The 19,660-nt window shown below is 31.2% G+C and overlaps 1 protein-coding gene across 1 annotated transcript in view; it reads right to left on the reverse strand.

Annotated features, from left to right (window-relative positions):
- Positions 1 to 19,660, reverse strand: part of cpx (synaptic transmission protein complexin) — a 182,867-nt gene that overhangs the window by 84,470 nt on the left and 78,737 nt on the right. The window contains exon 3 of the mRNA XM_090115275.1: positions 208 to 288. Within this exon, the coding sequence (XP_089971401.1) occupies positions 208 to 262 (55 nt within the window). The 5' untranslated portion in view covers positions 263 to 288. The remainder of the gene's footprint in view (positions 1 to 207; positions 289 to 19,660) is intronic.

Here is a 19,660-nt window from a genome sequence, read left to right on the forward strand (position 1 = left end):
ACCATATGTCACAGCCAACTTAGGTAAACAGTCACTTCATTAAAGAGTCTAGCCACCTAGGTATTTACTTACCTACTTAATTATAAACATTGTTTTTGATATCCAATAAGCCTAGAAATTTAAGCCTCGTGTAACATTATTTATCATTAATGAGTACCAAATATAATAATTCCCATTCATTAATCATTATAATTAATTAAGCCTTACCTTTTACAGCGCTTAATTTGTTCCCGACCATCTGCTTCGCTACGAACGCCGCCATCTTGCTTTTCTTGTTTTTTATTTAATCTGTAACAAATAAAAAAATAGGTTTTCATTGTGAATTTTGATTACTAGTAGCCAGTGCCGTCTTTAAGGCAGGGCCCGCAGGGCCCTGGCCCGAGGCCCCGAGGTAGGCAGGGGCCCCACAATTCTGAAAATTTTCGATATACAACAACAAATTTTATAACATAATAAGAAAAATATCAAATCACACACTTGGTAAAATAGAAACAAGATTTAGAAAATTTGTTTAAAAATTTATTTTTGCACTAAAATTGTTTTCATTCAATTTTATTTAAATTAGAATTGGTGGGGTATTAGTTTTTTAGATTCAAAAAATTTATTTATTGAACTCTCATAAGTGGGGTGTTAAGAGACGGGGTTACGATTTAGCCTATTGCGTTATTGTAAACTGAAAAATGATAAAGTTAAAATTTAAGGATTTTCCATCCCTTACATAGGCCCCAGCCAGTACCTTGGCCCATAGCCTCGTTGATCCTAAAGACGGCACTGCTAGTAGCACAGACTAATAATAATATACTGCTAGTAGGTAACTATCACCCCGTAGAGTCATTTGATTTTCGAAGCGAAAAGCTTAGTATGGCCGTATGGGATTTCGTTTACCTAAAAACATATACTATACTTTCACGTTTATAATATTATTTAGATAATGTTCACGGCTGAAGCTGTTGCTCTTCAAAAAATTCGAATGAAAAAGCGATTTTCCATCGTTGTAGGAAATATTAATGACATCATCATTTATCAAAAAATGAAAAAAAAAAAAACGAAACGCTTTAAGCTTTCTATGTATATGTTAAATTTAATTGACTATTGCCCTTCCACCAATTGAATCGTATCTTAGGTGTGAAAAAAAAAGCTAGATAGATAGTACCTAGGTACCTATTTACCTAACTAATATCGAAATGAAACATCTAGGTATACAAACATTGAAGATTTTTATCCTAACAGTAAACAGACTACTCAAATATTTTTTAATCCAGATATATTTGAACAGCGTAAACAATAATGTTAATCATCATAAAAGCAATAAATAATGAAACATTAATTGTAAATGGATCATTATAAACGTAGAATGACAAGTGTCATTAAAAATTTCCAAAGTTGCGACGTTAGGGGCCATTATAACACTTTTATATGGAACTTTATAGCTCCGGAAGATCGCGAACTTGTAAAAGATTGGAAGTTGAATCTCCTTGGAATTTAGATAAGTAGGTACGTGGATTGGGTAATCACTGAATCAGTCGCTTCACATGCGGTATTATGCTTGAAGCTTCTGGCTTATAAAGTCGAGAATAATAATTATATTGTCATTTTTAAAATATAGCTTGTAATAATATGTTTAATATGGAAATTAGTATGTAGGTATATAAAATATTATGCTAACACTAATGCTTTCTAATCTAATTCATCTGAACTACAATAAAATCAGTCTTAATATTTTTGAAAGATTTTTCGATAAAGCTTAATTCCGAATATTATAATTAATAAATTAATAAAAATTAAAAAGTTTGCAAATATTAGATAAGCTGTTCATATTATTATATAATTTTTTTTTACATGAAAATAAAACAATAAACATGGCACTATTCAATTTGTGTATTCTAAAACACATTACCCATTCCTATACAGAAATACAAATTTTCATGAAAACTGAATTCCAATCTAATAACAATTTACGAGAACACAAATCTTGATTTGCCACCTAGCGGTTCTTCTAAGAACTACGACGTCACAAGAAAGTGCTGTCTATTCCGTAGTTCCGGTATTACAACTAGATGGCGCTGATCTTCTTAAAGACGAAAAAGTTCTTGGCGTCGGCGTTTCCATAGCAACGAAGCTGTCGGTAAGCGCGGGAAGTTATAAATGGTAATGTTTCAAATAGATTTTTCAGACTTCAGATTTTCAGTATTACAATATTGTCTTTTGATATTCTTATAACATTACTCAATATTATCACTAGAGCGCACGCGCGGGGGACATAGGTCACCCAGTGCTATATATTGCTAAATATTTTTTTAAACAATCGTGCTTGAGTGTTGTTATCTCAGGTATTCCCCGACTACCAATCACCGGACATTTTAGCAGCGTATCATCTTCCTTGGTGCAACGAAGTGTACTCTGCGAAAATATAAAAGTACATGGGTGACGCATGTCCCCCGCGCGAGCGTTCTAGGAAGTTTTTGAAATCATACAATTACGAGTGAAAATCAAGTATACCGCTTTTATTTTTTACTGCTCTTATGATCCATTTATACTTTTAAGAAATTATTAATATATGGGTAACTAAAATCGAAATAAAATACTCATATTCGAGTGCTAGGACATACTTATTTTTTATCCATACTATAATATTATAAATGCGAAAGTAACTCTGTCTGTCTGTCTGTTACTCAATCACGCCTAAACTACTGAACCAATTTTTATGAAATTTGGTATGAAGATATTTTGATACCCGAGGAAGGACATAGGCTACTTTTTATCCCGGGAAAATGACGCAATCCCGGAAATCCCACGGGAGCGGGAACTATGCGGGTTTTCTTTGACTGCGCGAGCGAAGCCGCGGGCGGAAACCTAGTTGAAAATAAAATTTTATCGGATAAGAACAACTTATTCTTAAACTTTATAATTAGATGATTATTTTTACCAAATTTGTAGTTTCCAAAGTAAAAAAAACTGATTGATCACAATAAGTAATAAATTAGTTACTTTTCACAGAGGTTTATGTTTAGCTCATAATTTAAGTAAAATGAGAAAATATTGATATTTTTTTTGTTTCATCACTTAAAAATAAAGTTGATTCATAAATAAGTACTTCGTTTACTTTTTTAACTACGATTTTTATGAAAAAAAACGTGCGTCGTATTGGGTGACATATGTGACCCACGCGTGCACTCAAGGAAAATTTTAGGCGCGAGCGCTCTAGTGTTAAATGTATAAGGTTTGTAAAATTTTACATAAAATTAAAAAATGCTCTTATTGTATTTTTAAATTTAGTGCATATTTTGATAAAATGAAACAAGACTTCATATACTTAATAATATTATAAGACATAAATAGTACCTACTACCTACTTACGATCATGAAGATTGATTTTTCAAATAATAATTATTATTATGTACAATACAATAATGAATTTAACATTTACAGGTAATCGTTATACCGACAACCTAATCTACGTACCGTATACCTGTGCCGTATACCGTATAATATAATACCGTAAAACAGTGTCCTATTTTGGGGCACATTTATCAGGGCAATCTCTGTCGACCCAAATTTAAATTGCTTGCAATATAAAATAAATTAACATAATTTAAAATCAGATTTCACACGCAACGCATCCCAAAGCTTTTTGATACATCGCATCAGATGAAAGGATAATTGTCGCCATGATGTATAGCTGTTTCCATATTTTATTATTGCCTTTAACTTCATAATTTTAAAAGCATAATATTGTTTTTTTGTGGACGCGATGATATAATGGGTTTTATGTTTACGTTATGTATTGCTGATTTTTAAATTGTTATCCGATGAATGTAGCAGCTTGTAGGTAGGTATTTATTTAAACTGGTAATATTACATGATAATAGGTATAGCAAATGCAAAATAATATTCGTATAATACCTGAAAATCTAGAACAATTTTTCAATAAAAATCTAGTACATAAAATAAAAGTAATGACCAATTTCATAAGTAGCATATCATTACCATTAAATATTAAAAAATCAACATAAAACTTATAACAATCTTGTAACAGACTCAGTCTATCCATAACTTTTATCCCAACTAATAAACTATATAATATAGATACTGTAAGCAGGTCTGTGGAGTGTGGGTACGTCAGCGTCGATTAGTTCCAAACTTCGCTGCACTACGATGGACTAGTAATTGGTTTTCTAGACTGTTCTAGATTGTTCTAGAATGTTCTAGATGACCTGGTTAGTTAGTACACACATTTTGATTTATTATAGGTCTAGCTGTGCTCCGAGGTTTTACCCGCAGTGCTCCGCTCCTGTTGGTCTTAGCGAGATGATAAAATAGCCTATAGCCTTCCTCGATGAATGGGCTATCTAACACCGAAAGAATTTTTCAAATCGGACCAGTAGTTCCTGAGCGCGTTCAAACAAATAAACAAACTCTTCAGCTTTATAATATTATTATAGTATAGATGGCTAGAGACACAGGTTTAAATTCTCGTGATGTTCTTTTCTTTATAATCTCACGAATTCTCTTCAGGAATAAATAACGGACGGACGTTTTGAAAAATACAACTTACATAATAATTGTTGTCTATATTATAACGACTGTATATGGGAGGATATACATCGTGGAAGAGATCCGTGGTTGCTGAACTAAATGAAACCGGCCTGTACCGGTCGTGGCAAGAAGTCAAAGCAAAAGCCCAAAATCGACGTGACTGGAAAAATTTTACTGAGGCCCTATGCTCCTCGAGGAGTTAAAGGAACAATCATCATATGGGAGGATATGTCTTAAGAAGTAAGTATTTAACATTGAGATAATATTACTACGTATGGAGGAGACACCACGAACAAAATCTGTGCGCCATTTTCTTGCTCTAAGTTTTAAAAATTATTATCTAGTTAGTGTACTTAACGATGAAGGTTATTCCTTTGCACTTTTCCGTATTATTTGTGCAATATCGTAACACACACGAAGGCATATTTGATGAGTTTCACTTTAAAACCATTAAAAAAAACCGCTCAACATACGCCATATGGAACATAAGTGATGTAGGCGGTGTCGTCTCCATATGTATATCTCAATGGTATTTAACATTATTTTTTGTTTTAATAAAACAGTTTCAAACCAAACATTACAACCGAACCATTTACATATTAGGTAGTAACTAGGTACATATATATTATAGTTATAAATTAAACAACTCGTAAGCTATAAAGGATCCATAACCAAGTATATATCGAGTGGGATCGCTGGGGCCGCTTGTCAGCTCGAAATAAACTAAGTTTGTGCGGTTATATCAGAATTATGGCCATAAATTATCGGCCCAATGGATTTCCCGGGATTTAGGACACATGCTATGGGGAACCTTCGAGAATGTATTTTGGGTTATTCAAACATGATTTACTTGAAATATGTACTTTATGTATATAACGTTATGTAATGGTTATGTAAGACTGTAAAGATATAACATACCTAGTTGATAGTTGGTACCTTAAAATATATGATAAATATTTTCAGATTTTCTGGAATGTTTTTGACGAAACTACTGAATTTCGTAGGCATTAAATATTATATAAATTATAATGAATAAGTACCTAGTACTCTGATATCACGTTCTTAAAATGTTAGTGAACTTAGCAGATCATTTTTAGCAGATCAAAAAAAAAATGTGAGTTCTTATCGCGTGCAGTTGAGTTCTACAGTTCCTGATACTTTTTAGAAATAGTTCTGGCGTTTTTACCTTAAAAAACGACATTTGAAAAAATAATCTGCCAACTTCCCGTAGCAGATCATTTTTAGCAGATCAAAAAAAATGTGAGTTCTTATCGCGTGCAGTTGAGTTCTACAGTTCCTGATACTTTTTAGAAATACTCGCAAGTATTTCTTTATTAAAATGAAACACTAGAAAATTTATTAGTCATATTTCATCACGCCGTAGCACCATGCCGTAGCATCATGCCGTAGCATCGCGCCGTAGCATCACGCCGTAGTATCATGCCGTAGCATCATGCCGTAGCTTCATGCCGTAGCATCATGCTGTAGCATCATGCCGTAGCATCATGACGTAGCATCATGCCGTAGCATCATGCCGTAGCATCATGCCGTAGCATCATGCCGTAGCATCATGCCGTAGCATCACGCCGTAGCATCATGCCGTAGCATCACAGCGTAGCATCACGCCGTAACACATGCCGTAGCATTACGCCGTAGCATCACGCCGTAGCATCATGCCGTAGCATCACAGCGTAGCATCACGCCGTAGCATCACGTCGTAGCATCACGTCGTAGCATCACGTCGTAGCATTACGTCTTAGCATCACGTTAAGCCGGGTCCAGGTCGGGTTTTTTCAAATGTCGTTTGTTAAGGTAAAAACGCCAGAACTATTTCTAAAAAGTATCAGGAACTGTAGAACTCAACTGCACGCGATAAGAACTCACATTTTTTTTTGATCTGCTAAAAATGATCTGCTAAGTTCACTAACATGTTCTTAAACAGCTAGTAATAGTCTTTTTTCTAAGTTAAATGTTTATATTTTCATAAACATTACCTACTCTACAAACTGGAGCGAAGAATGTAAGTATTAAAAATATTGAACAATTTAAATTCTCATAGAAAACATGTAGACGCATCGCAAGTAAAATGTTTCACATTTTAAAGCAAATTATTCATCGTCTCGTACCTTAATTAATTCAATGTAAAGAATAAATAAAAAGATGCATTTAAACGCTGAAATTTTAATAAACTTCGTTCGCAGTTTCCAAGTAAATTATTTACACGATACGGGTGTCGAATCATAATTAGCAAAGGGACTGGCAATGAATTCCAACTTGTATACTATTTTCCAGCTTACCTTTTAAAAACGTTATTTATTTTACGTACCTGTATATATTACATTAATACCTACATGCTTTATAATAACAGAGATATAATATAAAATTGTACTAGGTTGATAGGTTGATATTATATATGTACAAATAAACAACCTTATACTGTAGGTATACTAATTTTAAATATTTTTAACTTCATGTGGTAAATTTAATTGTTAAATAGATAAATAAACTCAACTCCAAAGTTACTTATCATGGGTGGAAGAATATTATATATTCCGTTATTACAATAATTATGGAACCGGCTCTATGTTATTATTTTCATATAAACAAACTAATAGTAAGCATTAATATTATTTAAACTTACCTAAGTATATCTACTGATACACGAATCGTTTACAACATATGTATCTAAAGTAAGCGAGTAAATAATTTATTTGCCAAAACACACACTAATCTCTTGTTAAGAAAAGTGTAGATAAATGGCGGAAGTTTAATAGCAAAAGCTTAGCAAAAGCAAATGAGAACAGATGAAGCAAGTTTTATATTCTTTAGCTTTATTTATTCGCGTCAAAAGAATTCGCAGCTAAATCCCCGTTACCTTGCTGAAATTAATATAAATACCTTACATTATTTCCTGTAATGTAGTGGCTCATCTTTGCGCAACAGTTAACAGTCGCAAATAAACATTAGTTTTAATTTGTTTTAAGTATAAACTAAACTACGCTCTGTTTTTCTGCTGCAATAGCGTCGAAAGAAGTATAAGTTTAACGAAGTCATGATACGACGAGCGAATATATTAGTAGGTACAGCATAATAATATTATAATATGTTCAAATGTTGCATGTAAAATAAATCTTATTTTGAAACAACTTTTTGAACTCTTTATATTTCTGGTGGAATGAATACAGGTTCACTGGCATGATTAATTATTTTATAATTTTCAACCGTACTTCGATGACACCAAATGATTTTTTAATTTCTATTTGTTTATTTTCAGGTGTGTAGGTTGTTGTTTTTGTTATGTATGTTGTGTTCTTCACAGAGCGAGCAAAGGAACAACTGCACCACACGATGTGAAGTGACGACATCGTCACACAATATTCATGTAATATGTGGTTTGTAAGATATGATTGCGAATAAATGTATTGCATATTTTAATAGCATTGTTGATTCTTCATAGCCCACAAACTAGATACGACCATTTTCAAACAACATTTTAAGTCGATTAAAAACAGCGCCTCGAAATCCTCAAAGGTTTTTCATTCACGTTACTAAATATTCGTCAATAGAAAGATTACAAGAGCATCTAGCTGACAGGTGTGATGTATTGGCTGGCTATCGGGGAAAACAGTGATCCATTTAACCTGCTTTACTAAATTAGATATTGCTTTTGTAAAATGAACAGGGATTAGCTTATATCGAAGTTTATGTTACATTTTTTTGTGTCTTTGCGTGTGTGAATGAAGTTTAAAGTAGTATTTCTACTATTTCAGAAAGTAATTAAAATGTAAATGTAAAAAATGTAATTTCACCAAGATCTGTTTAGCTGTTTTGACGATATTGAGCCACAAACATTAATGAGCATCTGCACTGCTATATTGGGTCTTATACATTTAGAAATGAATTCTAAACTGTTATTCTCATCTATTTCAGTTATTTTGTAACACTTTCACAAATATTAATAAGATTAGAAATGCCCTGACCGCATTCGCTATACCTAAAGTTTAATTAATTTCCAAGTACTCAAAAACTAAAACAAAATCAGGAATAAATACAAGAGAAACACAATGTTGTTTGTTTTCTATCTGTTTGTACTCGCGCTGCATCGCAATGAGTTGAATAAACTTTATTTTATTTTGGAAGTTTTGGATTTATGGCTTCCTAGAGATAAATGGATTTAAAACTCGCGTTACAACTTTCAAACGTATTTACGATTTAAGTTAGTACGTAAGTAGACCGGGGGTTGTTTTATTAAATAAATAATACGAATACATATAGATTATAGCTGATAATATTCCTCAACAATTTTAAAAATTTAAAAGGATATACTTACCTTTTTTTTTAAATAATAATTCGGAAGGTAACTTCAAATTATGACAGTTATTTATCGTATAGGAGCTAGTAACGTTGACAAACCAAATTTCATCAAATTCATATTAATACCCAAAAGTGTAATAAATATGAGACCATCTATTAAAAATATTAGTTTAATTATTCAATATAAGTATTAAAAAATGATAATATAATATAAGTAATAAAGTTATTACTTACTTACATTTTAAGCGGTTATAATATGTTGATGTAATTTCACTTATTTCGATGACATTTTAATTATTTGAAATAAAAAATTGCGTATGGTACCTATTTAACAACGAAAAAAACGTCTTGCAATAAAAATTTATGTCTGATGAATCTATCTAAAGGCAAAAGATTAAAAATTACGCGTTAATAAATGACTTTTAAGTTAAGTATATTTTCCTGTGCGCACTAATAAACGCAACCACTACCGCCAGCCAGACAGCCCGGACTCTAACCGAAATAGCAAGAGAAACAGTATATATTAAAAACCCAACTATACTAATATGACTTTTTTTAAAACGTTACTTGCTCCCGTACCATTATTGATATTATTTAGATACAATAAGAGTCACGATGAATTTATTTTCGCCAACAATATTGGTCAGAAACTTGCAAATACTTTACGTTCATTTATTATTTTTAACTAGCTACTTAACTTACAGTTTGTCAAAACTCGCTTAAGAGCTAATAATTTTATGGATTATAATATTGTACTACATGAATAATAAACGAACATAATATTTAGCTCTATCTTTTCTTCGACCAGTAAAACAAAGAATTCTTCCAACAAAATGCTTCAGAATTACATAAAATTTCAACTCTCAATATATTAAAAACCCACTGGTATAATAAATCACAACGACAATTATCCCTTCATCCCGTGGCGGTATTTATCAAAAAGATTGCCACCTCGCAAAATATGCGAATACAAAATATTCATACGTTTAAAGCCATTGTATCAGTTTAAATTTATTGCCCGTATCGTAAATATTTGGAGACACGTTATAAATGGAGTTAAAAGTCGGAATATTAAGTTTTATTGGGATACAAGAATGAAGTATTACTGAAAATTATTACGTGGTGGTAATATAATAGTAAATGAAAGTTTATTTAATCTATACTAATATTATAAAGCTGAAGAGTTTGTTTGTTTGAACGCGCTAATCTCAGGAACTACTGGTCCGATTTGAAAAATTATTTCGGTCTTAGTTAGCCCATTTATCGAGGAAGGCTATAGGCTATATATAATTTCGCTAAGAGCAATAGGAGCCGAGTCACGCGGGTGAAACCGCGAAGCGCAGCTATAGTGCTTATATAAACGATCTTAAATATGCTATCATTACACCTATATTTTGTAATCTGTCTTCATCTTTCGGTGATAATATAACACCTAAATTTTGTAATTACTTTCTTGTAGGTACTCATCAGAATTGGAAAATAATATTTCCATGTTTAAGAATGACCTATAGTTTCCTAAAGTTCCAATGAACTGAAAATGATATTTGAGCACACCAATTAATCATCTTCTTATCATACTATCGTCAAAAATAGCTCACAAAATCTCTCTTCTCTTCAATAAATCAAATTTTATTAACACTATTTATGTAAGTTTTTGCAAGTGCATAATATGAATAGATATTTTAGTAATCTGTGAACGATTTGGAATATTGCTTCTATAAGGGATTAGGACTATCTATTAAAATATACAGAAGTCAGGACAACAATCGAAAAATAACAACTTATTTATTATTTTCTTTTCGATTTAAAGTAATGCAAACATAGTTTTTGTCTTTCTAGAAATATATGACTTTACGTTTACGTTGTTAGTATACCAACAGGATTATAATTTATAATTAATCTATAATCACTTTATTCACTTAAATCCTTGATTACAAACACAATTATCCTCTCCGTAGATCAAATAAACAAACTCGAACGTCTACAAAATCTCTGTATACGATTCATATTTGGTTCCGGTCTAAACTCAAATGGCTACCGATCCGATTTCGCCGGGATGCTCATGTGCTGCATCTTCTCTATCAGGTTATGTTTAACCCAAAGATGCCGAAATACCTAAAAGAAAAATTTGTCTTCAGGGGAAACAATGATGAACCAGTTCGCTCCACTGAAATGTATCGTTTACGAATGCCTCAACATCTTACTCGTTTCTACTATACTTCATTCACTGTTCAGGCTATTAAATTGTGGAACGCTTTACCTGAGCCAATAAAAAAGGCACAGTCATTGAATAAGTTTAAAATAATGGTAAGCGATAACTATCATTCTTCTTGTCGTACTTAATAATCTATATAATATTGTATTATATCTTTGTCGCTTTATATATTTATTATCATGTTTTTATATATATATTATATTTATACATATCTTTATATTATATTCTTACATATTATATTTATGCTCTGCCCTATCCCTCTCCTCTAACTAATTCCTTCCGTACTCCGGTTGTCTGGAAGAAATCGCTATTTAGCGATAAGATCGCCATTTGTTTTAATTTATAATTAGATTAAGTTCATATTTATGTTATCTAAGAGCAATAAAGGATAAATAAATAAATAAAAAAATTATTATACAGTCTCCATTAATATATTGCAATAACTAGAACAAACACATCAATTTGCTGTATCTATTAACATCCATTGTATTCAGTAGCTAGCAATCAACAGCATTGTGTCAATTAGAGAAACTTCGTTAGCAGTTGATCAATATCTGCACTGAGGGCTATCAAATTGCATAGATTGTACTTACAGATGCTTGTTTGAATATATTATGTATGTTGATGATGTAAAATCTATTCGGAAGAAACACCATTTGTTATGGCAATCTTGATGTTAAACAGTAAAAGAATGGTTAAATTTGTAATAGAAATGAATCTGTAATTAGTTATTAGAGGAAATTATTGACAGAGCTTGTTACAGCGTATTTAAATAAGCGTATTTAAATAAACACTTAATTGTAAGATCTTTAATTTAAAGTGTTTATCAGTATATTTTATATTCAGCGCAAGATTGATCATTTAAATAAAATAAATAAGACAAAACATATATTTGTGTTTTATTTTCATATTACCTTAAAAAATCTGTTTCGAAAGTAGATCAGCAGACTAATGGTATGCAATCATAAATAAGCAGAAAAAGATCACAGATGACTGCCATAAAATAGAAAACTATAGGTACGTATTTAGTTATCCTATCGTACCACACTATAATATTAGATATATATTTTTATCTACAGCAGTCCTATTCAAGTTATAAGAAATCGCTTCAAAGCCATTTCCCAAGGGCTAATTAATTATAATGAGGTGGGACGCGAACGCTGAAAACAAAGCTGTCTCTTACAGGCTCCGTCATCTAATGATGTGGAAGTAATATGTAGATATTGTGGAAGAGTGCGTCATGGTCATTTAATTTTCTAGATTGAAAATATGAAGGGAGAATGTAGTTTGATGTTGTATTGGTAACTTTATGTTATTTGGTTCAATTCATTATTCAGTATTATCGACAAATATTTGTCAAGTCCACGCTAGTTATGATGATTTAGGATAAATTACCTCTGGCTAAGTTGGCAATGTTTTCGAACTTTTTGGTTCTACGATGTGCTTCTTTACTTTTTACAGCAGTGTTGATTTAGAGATGTTCATAATATGCAGATAGGTTTAGCATACTCTTCCAATTTTATCCAGCCAATATCTAGTTGTGGAAAGCTGGGCCATTACGTTGTTATTAAACCTTACTATAATAATTACAATTCACAATTAGATATTAGCCTGTGATGCAGGAATTCGAGTTATGTAATCACCACGTAATGAACAGAAATACGGAATATTGTACAGGTTGCATATTTATATAGTACAAAAATGAAAAAACATGGATATACTAGGTATAAGTATTTGTGTAATGAATAAACGATCGAACAATTACGACTAAAACTGAACTTTTATTACAGAGCTTTAAAGCATATTTTTTATAATTATGCGAATATCGCGATTATCGAATCGAATTTATTTTTACACTTTTAAAGGTCACTCGAAAACTCTATCGATATTTTTTGATAAAAAACGGCTAACTACTAACTAACCTAACCTCCAAAAATAACACAGTATTCTCTTTATTACTTAACAGGAAGATAATTAAAATTATTTCAATGTAGACTAGTATTCATATGATTTGTCTTAATGAAACGGAACCCTAAAAACCTACATACAATTATACAATCTAATATTATCTGCTCCAGCAGAAACCAATAGCATTAGGTCACAGACGCTCAGCTATTCTATTTCAGTCTAGACCGAAAGCGTTGGATCTAGATAGCTTTGCGCTTGACTCAGATTAATTTTGGGAAGCTTTTACTTGTCATTTGTGTCCGTTATCGCAGGAAATATGTTTCCTGAATAGGAATTTCTGCTGCATTTGAGTTTAAATGATAAAATCGTGTATGGTTGATATCTAGATATAGAGTATGTAAGTTTTGTACAAACTAGTTAAGGTAGAACTTAAGCTATTATTATATAATAAAAAATCTGTGCGTTATTACATAATTATTATATTGTAAATAGAGTGATTTGTGAATGAACTTTTGCACCACGTTAAAGTTACGCGTACGATGTACATTCAGGCTGTAATTTATTTTGTTTTATAATATTATTAGTTATTGTTTTGTATAGCATAGTAAAAATGTAACTTTATTACATATAAATAGGTAGGTAACCAGGACAGTTCACGAATATTTATAAATAAATTAAGTTTATAATATTTTAAGGATTGCAGTTTTTAGTACCTAGGTATAGTTACTCGTCTTCAATCATACAAACTGTTTTAAATTCTCACAAACAACCCATCCTCTTACAAACTCACGGGCAAAGAAGCCTTTCACGTTATTCCCAAAGAAACTATTCAATGGATTAAAGAAATTGTTAAGAGATCTCGAAACTAGTTCATGTTGTATCAATGGAAGAACCCACATAATAGAGAAATGTAGGTTAATTCACACAGAGGATTGTTTGTAACTATAAATGATTATATAATGTGACAAATAAACACCAAATTTATTTAATTTTTTCTGCGTATTTTAATGTAATATGTTATGATATTATATCAGAAACAGCTGAATGTATTTTTATAATTTCTTGTCTTTGTCATACGTTATCTTTATTACAACAGTTATCAGAACATACTATACATCAATTCAGCAATTATTTAAACACAAGCTGCGCTCCGCGGTTTCACCAGCGTGGCCCCGCTCCTGTGGGTCTTAGCATGATGATAATATTATAGCCTATAGCCTGCCTCGATGGGCTATCTAACACCGAAAAATTTTTTCTGAGATTAGCGCGTTCAAACAAACAAACTCTTTAGCTTTATAATATTGTAGTATAGATTTAAAATGCGAACATCCGATAAAGCATTTTCACGTAGAAATAGTTTATAATATCGGGTAAAAAAAAGGAATAAAAACCTCTAAATAGATAGCACAGTCCATAATATAGGTAGATGATAAAACGAAACAGTGTAAGAGATTCGTTTGCTGAATTAAGGTAACGCGGTCTATAATACTATATGAACATGGTAAAGACACCATGTTCAAATATTTTTTTCCATTTTTAATACTAAATGCAATTAATTCTATTAAAGTAAGGTAAAATTACATAAAAATAAAAGCTGACATCTTGCAAAAAGCCAATAGACTAGATCCCGCTTACCTAAGTTACTAAGCTAGCGATAAGCACTTGCAAGCTGTAACTTAGGTGCACTAATCGTGACCTCGTCCAGGGCTTGTGTAACGACAGGTGCTACTTAAAGAGCTTAGGATCTAGACTAAGCTTTTTTAGTTTTAAAAGTGTATGGAATAGCATGAAATAGTTTTTGTATAATTAACGTGTTTTACTTGGAAATTGTGAACTAATTTACAACAGATGTGTTAACTGATTACTTAAATAGGCAAAAATAAAAAGGCCGTTATGTTATTCTGGATTCTGTATTTTTTTCACTTATTCTTAAACGTGAGATAATTTACGAACGGGCGATCGAATCTAAAGGTATACTGTCATTATTTTTAGCGAATTCATAAACATCATGATCCCAAAAAATTATTGTATATCTGTGCTATTGACGATTGATTTTCTGATGCCATACGTACGATTCCAAACTGGGAATCAAGTAATACCTGAAACAAACAAGAACATAGTTTTCAGTAATTAGACATACATTGCAATTTAAAAAATTAGCAGTTTAATTTATATTACAAACATTTAAAACTTTTCTACCAAATTAATATTAAAGTTGTAGATTTGTAAGAATTTATGAAAACAAATTTAGTTTATAAATAGTGGCCACGATATCCAACTAACTTGGTTTCTTACAAACGAGCGAGATACAATCTTTACGCTTGAAAAATTACTAACAAGATAAAATAAATTTATTCATTCCAGAGTATTTTTATCAGAGTCTTATCTTACATAAAATTAACGAGCTTTTTAACAAAACGCTGAGAAAGATGCGCCATAGTTCCCTCAGATTATTCATGAGAGATTTTTTTATGAAATGGATTTATTAGACGTGGGTTTTTATTAGACGTTCATATTTGCAACAAATAGCTTCGAATAAATGTAAAAAAATACCAGATACTTCTTCTCTGTTAAAATTACGAGCACACTAAAAACGTAATAACTTCTTACTATGATATTTTTCATATATATCATTTGTATCCATCCTTCAAGAGGGATAAAATTCTATGTTATCTGTGGCAGAATATGGAATTTCGGCAAAATGAGTGAATTGTACAGAAATGATGAGATTGCGGGAAGGATAAGTAAATCGAAAGTCGATACCGGAAGGCACTGGCAGGATTTATGTTATTACTAAGCTCCGGTCTTTTCTCATGGGATGGAGTATCTGTTTACGTGTTTCACTTGAAAATACATCGCCATTTTATATTGAACAAACTACGAAGGGATAAATTATAAAATTTTGTAATTGTACGCATTCCAACTAATGTAATATGGGTAACTAAATTTAGAAATTAAATCCTCATACTACAAGTTGCAATTTAGCTTTTCAAATTCAAATTCAAACTCAATCAAACAAACTCAAAACTCAAACATTTATTTATTCAATTAGACTTCTTCTAGAAGCACTTTTGAAACGTCATTACATATTTTTAACATTTATCACCGATTCGGAAAGCAGTATCTACGGAGAAGAACCGGCAAGAAACTCCATATTTTATTCAAATTCAAATTCAAATATATTTATTTGCTCGTATACGGTCATTAAGGGTGTTATACAATATTTTTTCTCGCATACACTGTCATTTTAAATGGCGTGCAAAATTTTTTTACAGATTAAAATATTCAATTAATATAGTCAAATTATAAAATACGCGAGCACAATGTTCCCTTAAATTATGCAACAAATAAAGCGTATTAACAACCAATTCTGAATTGTTTTCTTTTTAATATCAAACACCAGAAAACAATTGTAGAACGTTGCATTTCTCGTGTAGGTAGATTTAACGTAATCACGTGACATATACCCCACAGGCCACAACCCACAGGCCACAGATTAGCCGTATTTCTATTACATATGTTTTTTTTAACAATTTTAACCCATTGAGCCCCGAACGACTAGATCCGGCCGCGACACAATAGATTTTCTATTGTGTCTGTCATTCCGGGGCCTGATGGATTAAACTGACAAACATTTAATAATTTTTAATGGATTTTAATCATTGAGTTATTATTACTAGAGAGGGCACCACGAACAAAATCTGTGCGACAAGCGCGGCAGCGCGGGGCGGCTAGTGAGTTTATACACTTTGTAGATATTCTGCCTCTTATTACTTATAAATTAAAACCAATCAATGTTACAAATAAATATTGTTTAACTTATTAAAAAAAGATGAATAAACTTATCAATTAAAACCAATCAATGTAACAAAAAAAATTGAGTTTGAGACGATTGACTGAAACTCAATTTTAGGTTAGGTTACTCGTGTTAAAAAAGTGTAGTAGCGATGTCCTCTCTAGTACGTAGTAACATGTAACTCAATGATTTTAATCGAGATTCAATCCACGGGGTGATTTTCATGTAAAACATAATTATACCTAACGAATAAATCGCGCTTAAATTCGTCATGGAATTCTTAAATTTCTCTTCTAATACTCCCTTAAACTCACATACATTATTTTCTAAGTATTTAAAACAAACAACTCTTAAAGAAACATCCACTCAAGATAAAATAGATTACACATTAAGCTAATAACTTAAGCTAGATAATTGGTAACTTTTAACAATGGCGAAGCTCATTAACTTAAGCTCTTGGAAAGTTCAACTTGGAATTGGAGAAGTGAATTAGCTTTTGATAAAAGCGTTGCATTGGCGTAGCCTTTACTTGAAAATTGTGGTTCAAAATGGAATTTTAATATTGGTTTCATGGTGTCTATTGTTTCATGAACTTGAAGAAGAATTTAATGAGGTAATCGTTTTTATATACGTAATCTTTCTTTATATATACGTAAAATTCTTTTGTTTCCTTTAATGGGTGTGAAATTTATTTTAATATAGAACTGCATATCTTTTAATTTACTGCATACGAAATTATGATTTATAATTGAAAATTATAATTAACGCGGTTCATTATTTTTGCAAAAAATGTTAGGTACGTATTGCCACAACAGTTTAAATAAATTAAAACTTACAATTTTACAACTGGCATTGTAAAACTACATTCTATGTACAACTCCCATTGTATTTTGTACTTTCTTTAACTATTTAATAACAATACCTATATCATAACAAATTATATAAGCTAAGGTAAGTACATCCTTTCAAATCCCTTATCTTAATATTATGTATCTATTTCATACAAATCGTTTGTTCAAAGTGCTACGCAATACTCGTCACCTCAAAACCGAAGTCTTCAAAACTTAATAACACATAGTACTTATGTGACACAACCAAAGTCTCATATAATTAGATTTGTGAGAAACTTCCTTATTAAATTATATAACTATGTATAAGCTTTATGAACTATGCGAAATTAACTCGCGAACTACAAGATGTTTCATTATTTAGATTATATTATATACTAGATTCAGTATGTAGCTTCGATCGTTGTATCTAGACGAAAATCACACTATGATCTATCTCTGTGGCAAATTTCATCCAAATTTCGATAGCAAATATTTTAAATATTTGTGGTTCAATTTATACCTCGATATCTCGCCCTCTATATTCGACTCTATATTCTATATTTTAAATAGAAAAAGTTTTCTTACGCGAATTGTATGTAATGGAATAAATTAAATTAGATAATATTGTATGTAGAAAATATTATCATTTATTGCATTCATTAAAACGACAAACCAAAACAAAGCTTACCTTTACATTCGTTTTGTAACACAAAATGTAATAAAATCCCTCAAAAGATGCTTCAAAAATATCAAATATTTGAAATACCTTTGATATTTCAAAGATCATTTCGCTACCACGGTGGGGTTGAATATACAGTAATGGTAAAATGATTGCGTCATTTCGATTGAATATTCCATATTATTGGATATAAAGCGTTATTGATAAAGTTGATTTGAAACGTTTTGAATGAATAATAAAATTGCGATATGAAAGTTAATAATATATTTCGTACAAATGGATAAATTTGAAGTTTATAATGTGGGAATAATTTTTATTGAATGTACCTTTGTGAACGGGGAAAGCATATATTGTTAACAAAACAACAATTATTATTAGATAATATTTTGTGACTATATTTTTCATTTCATCTATAGATTGCAACTATTTTAAAGAGACTCACTACCAATTAAACCAATGACAACTGTTGGTAATTGTCGGTAAAGCTACTGTTATATAAATTTTATGATAGTTAAAGCAATCCAAATAATATTTTATAGTTTTCAAATCTCTAGTCAAAGTCCGAGGTGTAACTGACCTTAAATGTTATAAATAAACCCGATAAATTCACTTCAAAGGCTAATCCATACTAATATTATAAAGAGGAAAGGTTTGTATGTATGTATGTATGGTTTTCACGCATAAACTACTGGACCGATTTTGATGAAATTTGGCACAGATAATTTTTAGACCCTGAGAAAGAACATAGGCTACCTTTTATTGCGAAATATGTACCACGGGCGAAGCCGGGGCGGACCGCTAGTAAAATATACAATGCAACTCTATCAGTTCACAACAATATAAATATCATTATACTAATCATTATTACTCTTCATCCACTCAAACCCTTAAATAATTAACTACTTGCAGCCGTCCCATCCTATTTGCAGTGAAATTTAAATAAATTCAAATTATCACGAAACCGGGTCGGCTCGAGTTATCCGCATCTCTTGTTAATACAGACCTCTTAACTGCTTGGGGATTTCAAATTATTTTAAAACCCGTCTTAATGCGAACAGTGTAACAAGACCTGTGTTTTGTATAGCTACGCGTGGACGTCAGGGGTCAAAAATACTGGCTTAGGAGCCAGTATTTTATATAATAGGTTATACGATCTTTATTTGAGGTAAGGAACCTGATGGAAAGCAAATGCCGAAAAATAATTTCGTAAGATGCAGGTGTTTACATTTTGAATGGGATAATTGCTTTTATATTTCGTTTACGAGGAACATTTTATGAAAATGAAAAATAATATGAAATGTTAGTTACTGATATTGTTCATTGAATTGAATTGTTCATTGAAGTAATAGTTTTATCAATAAATAACTAGTTGCATCTGTAAC

This window comes from Colias eurytheme, chromosome 23 (assembly GCF_061535395.1).
Source record: "Colias eurytheme isolate Ceu_HAF_F1 chromosome 23, ilColEury1 Martin Lab GWU primary, whole genome shotgun sequence".
In the NCBI taxonomy this organism is placed as follows: Eukaryota; Metazoa; Arthropoda; class Insecta; order Lepidoptera; family Pieridae; genus Colias; species Colias eurytheme.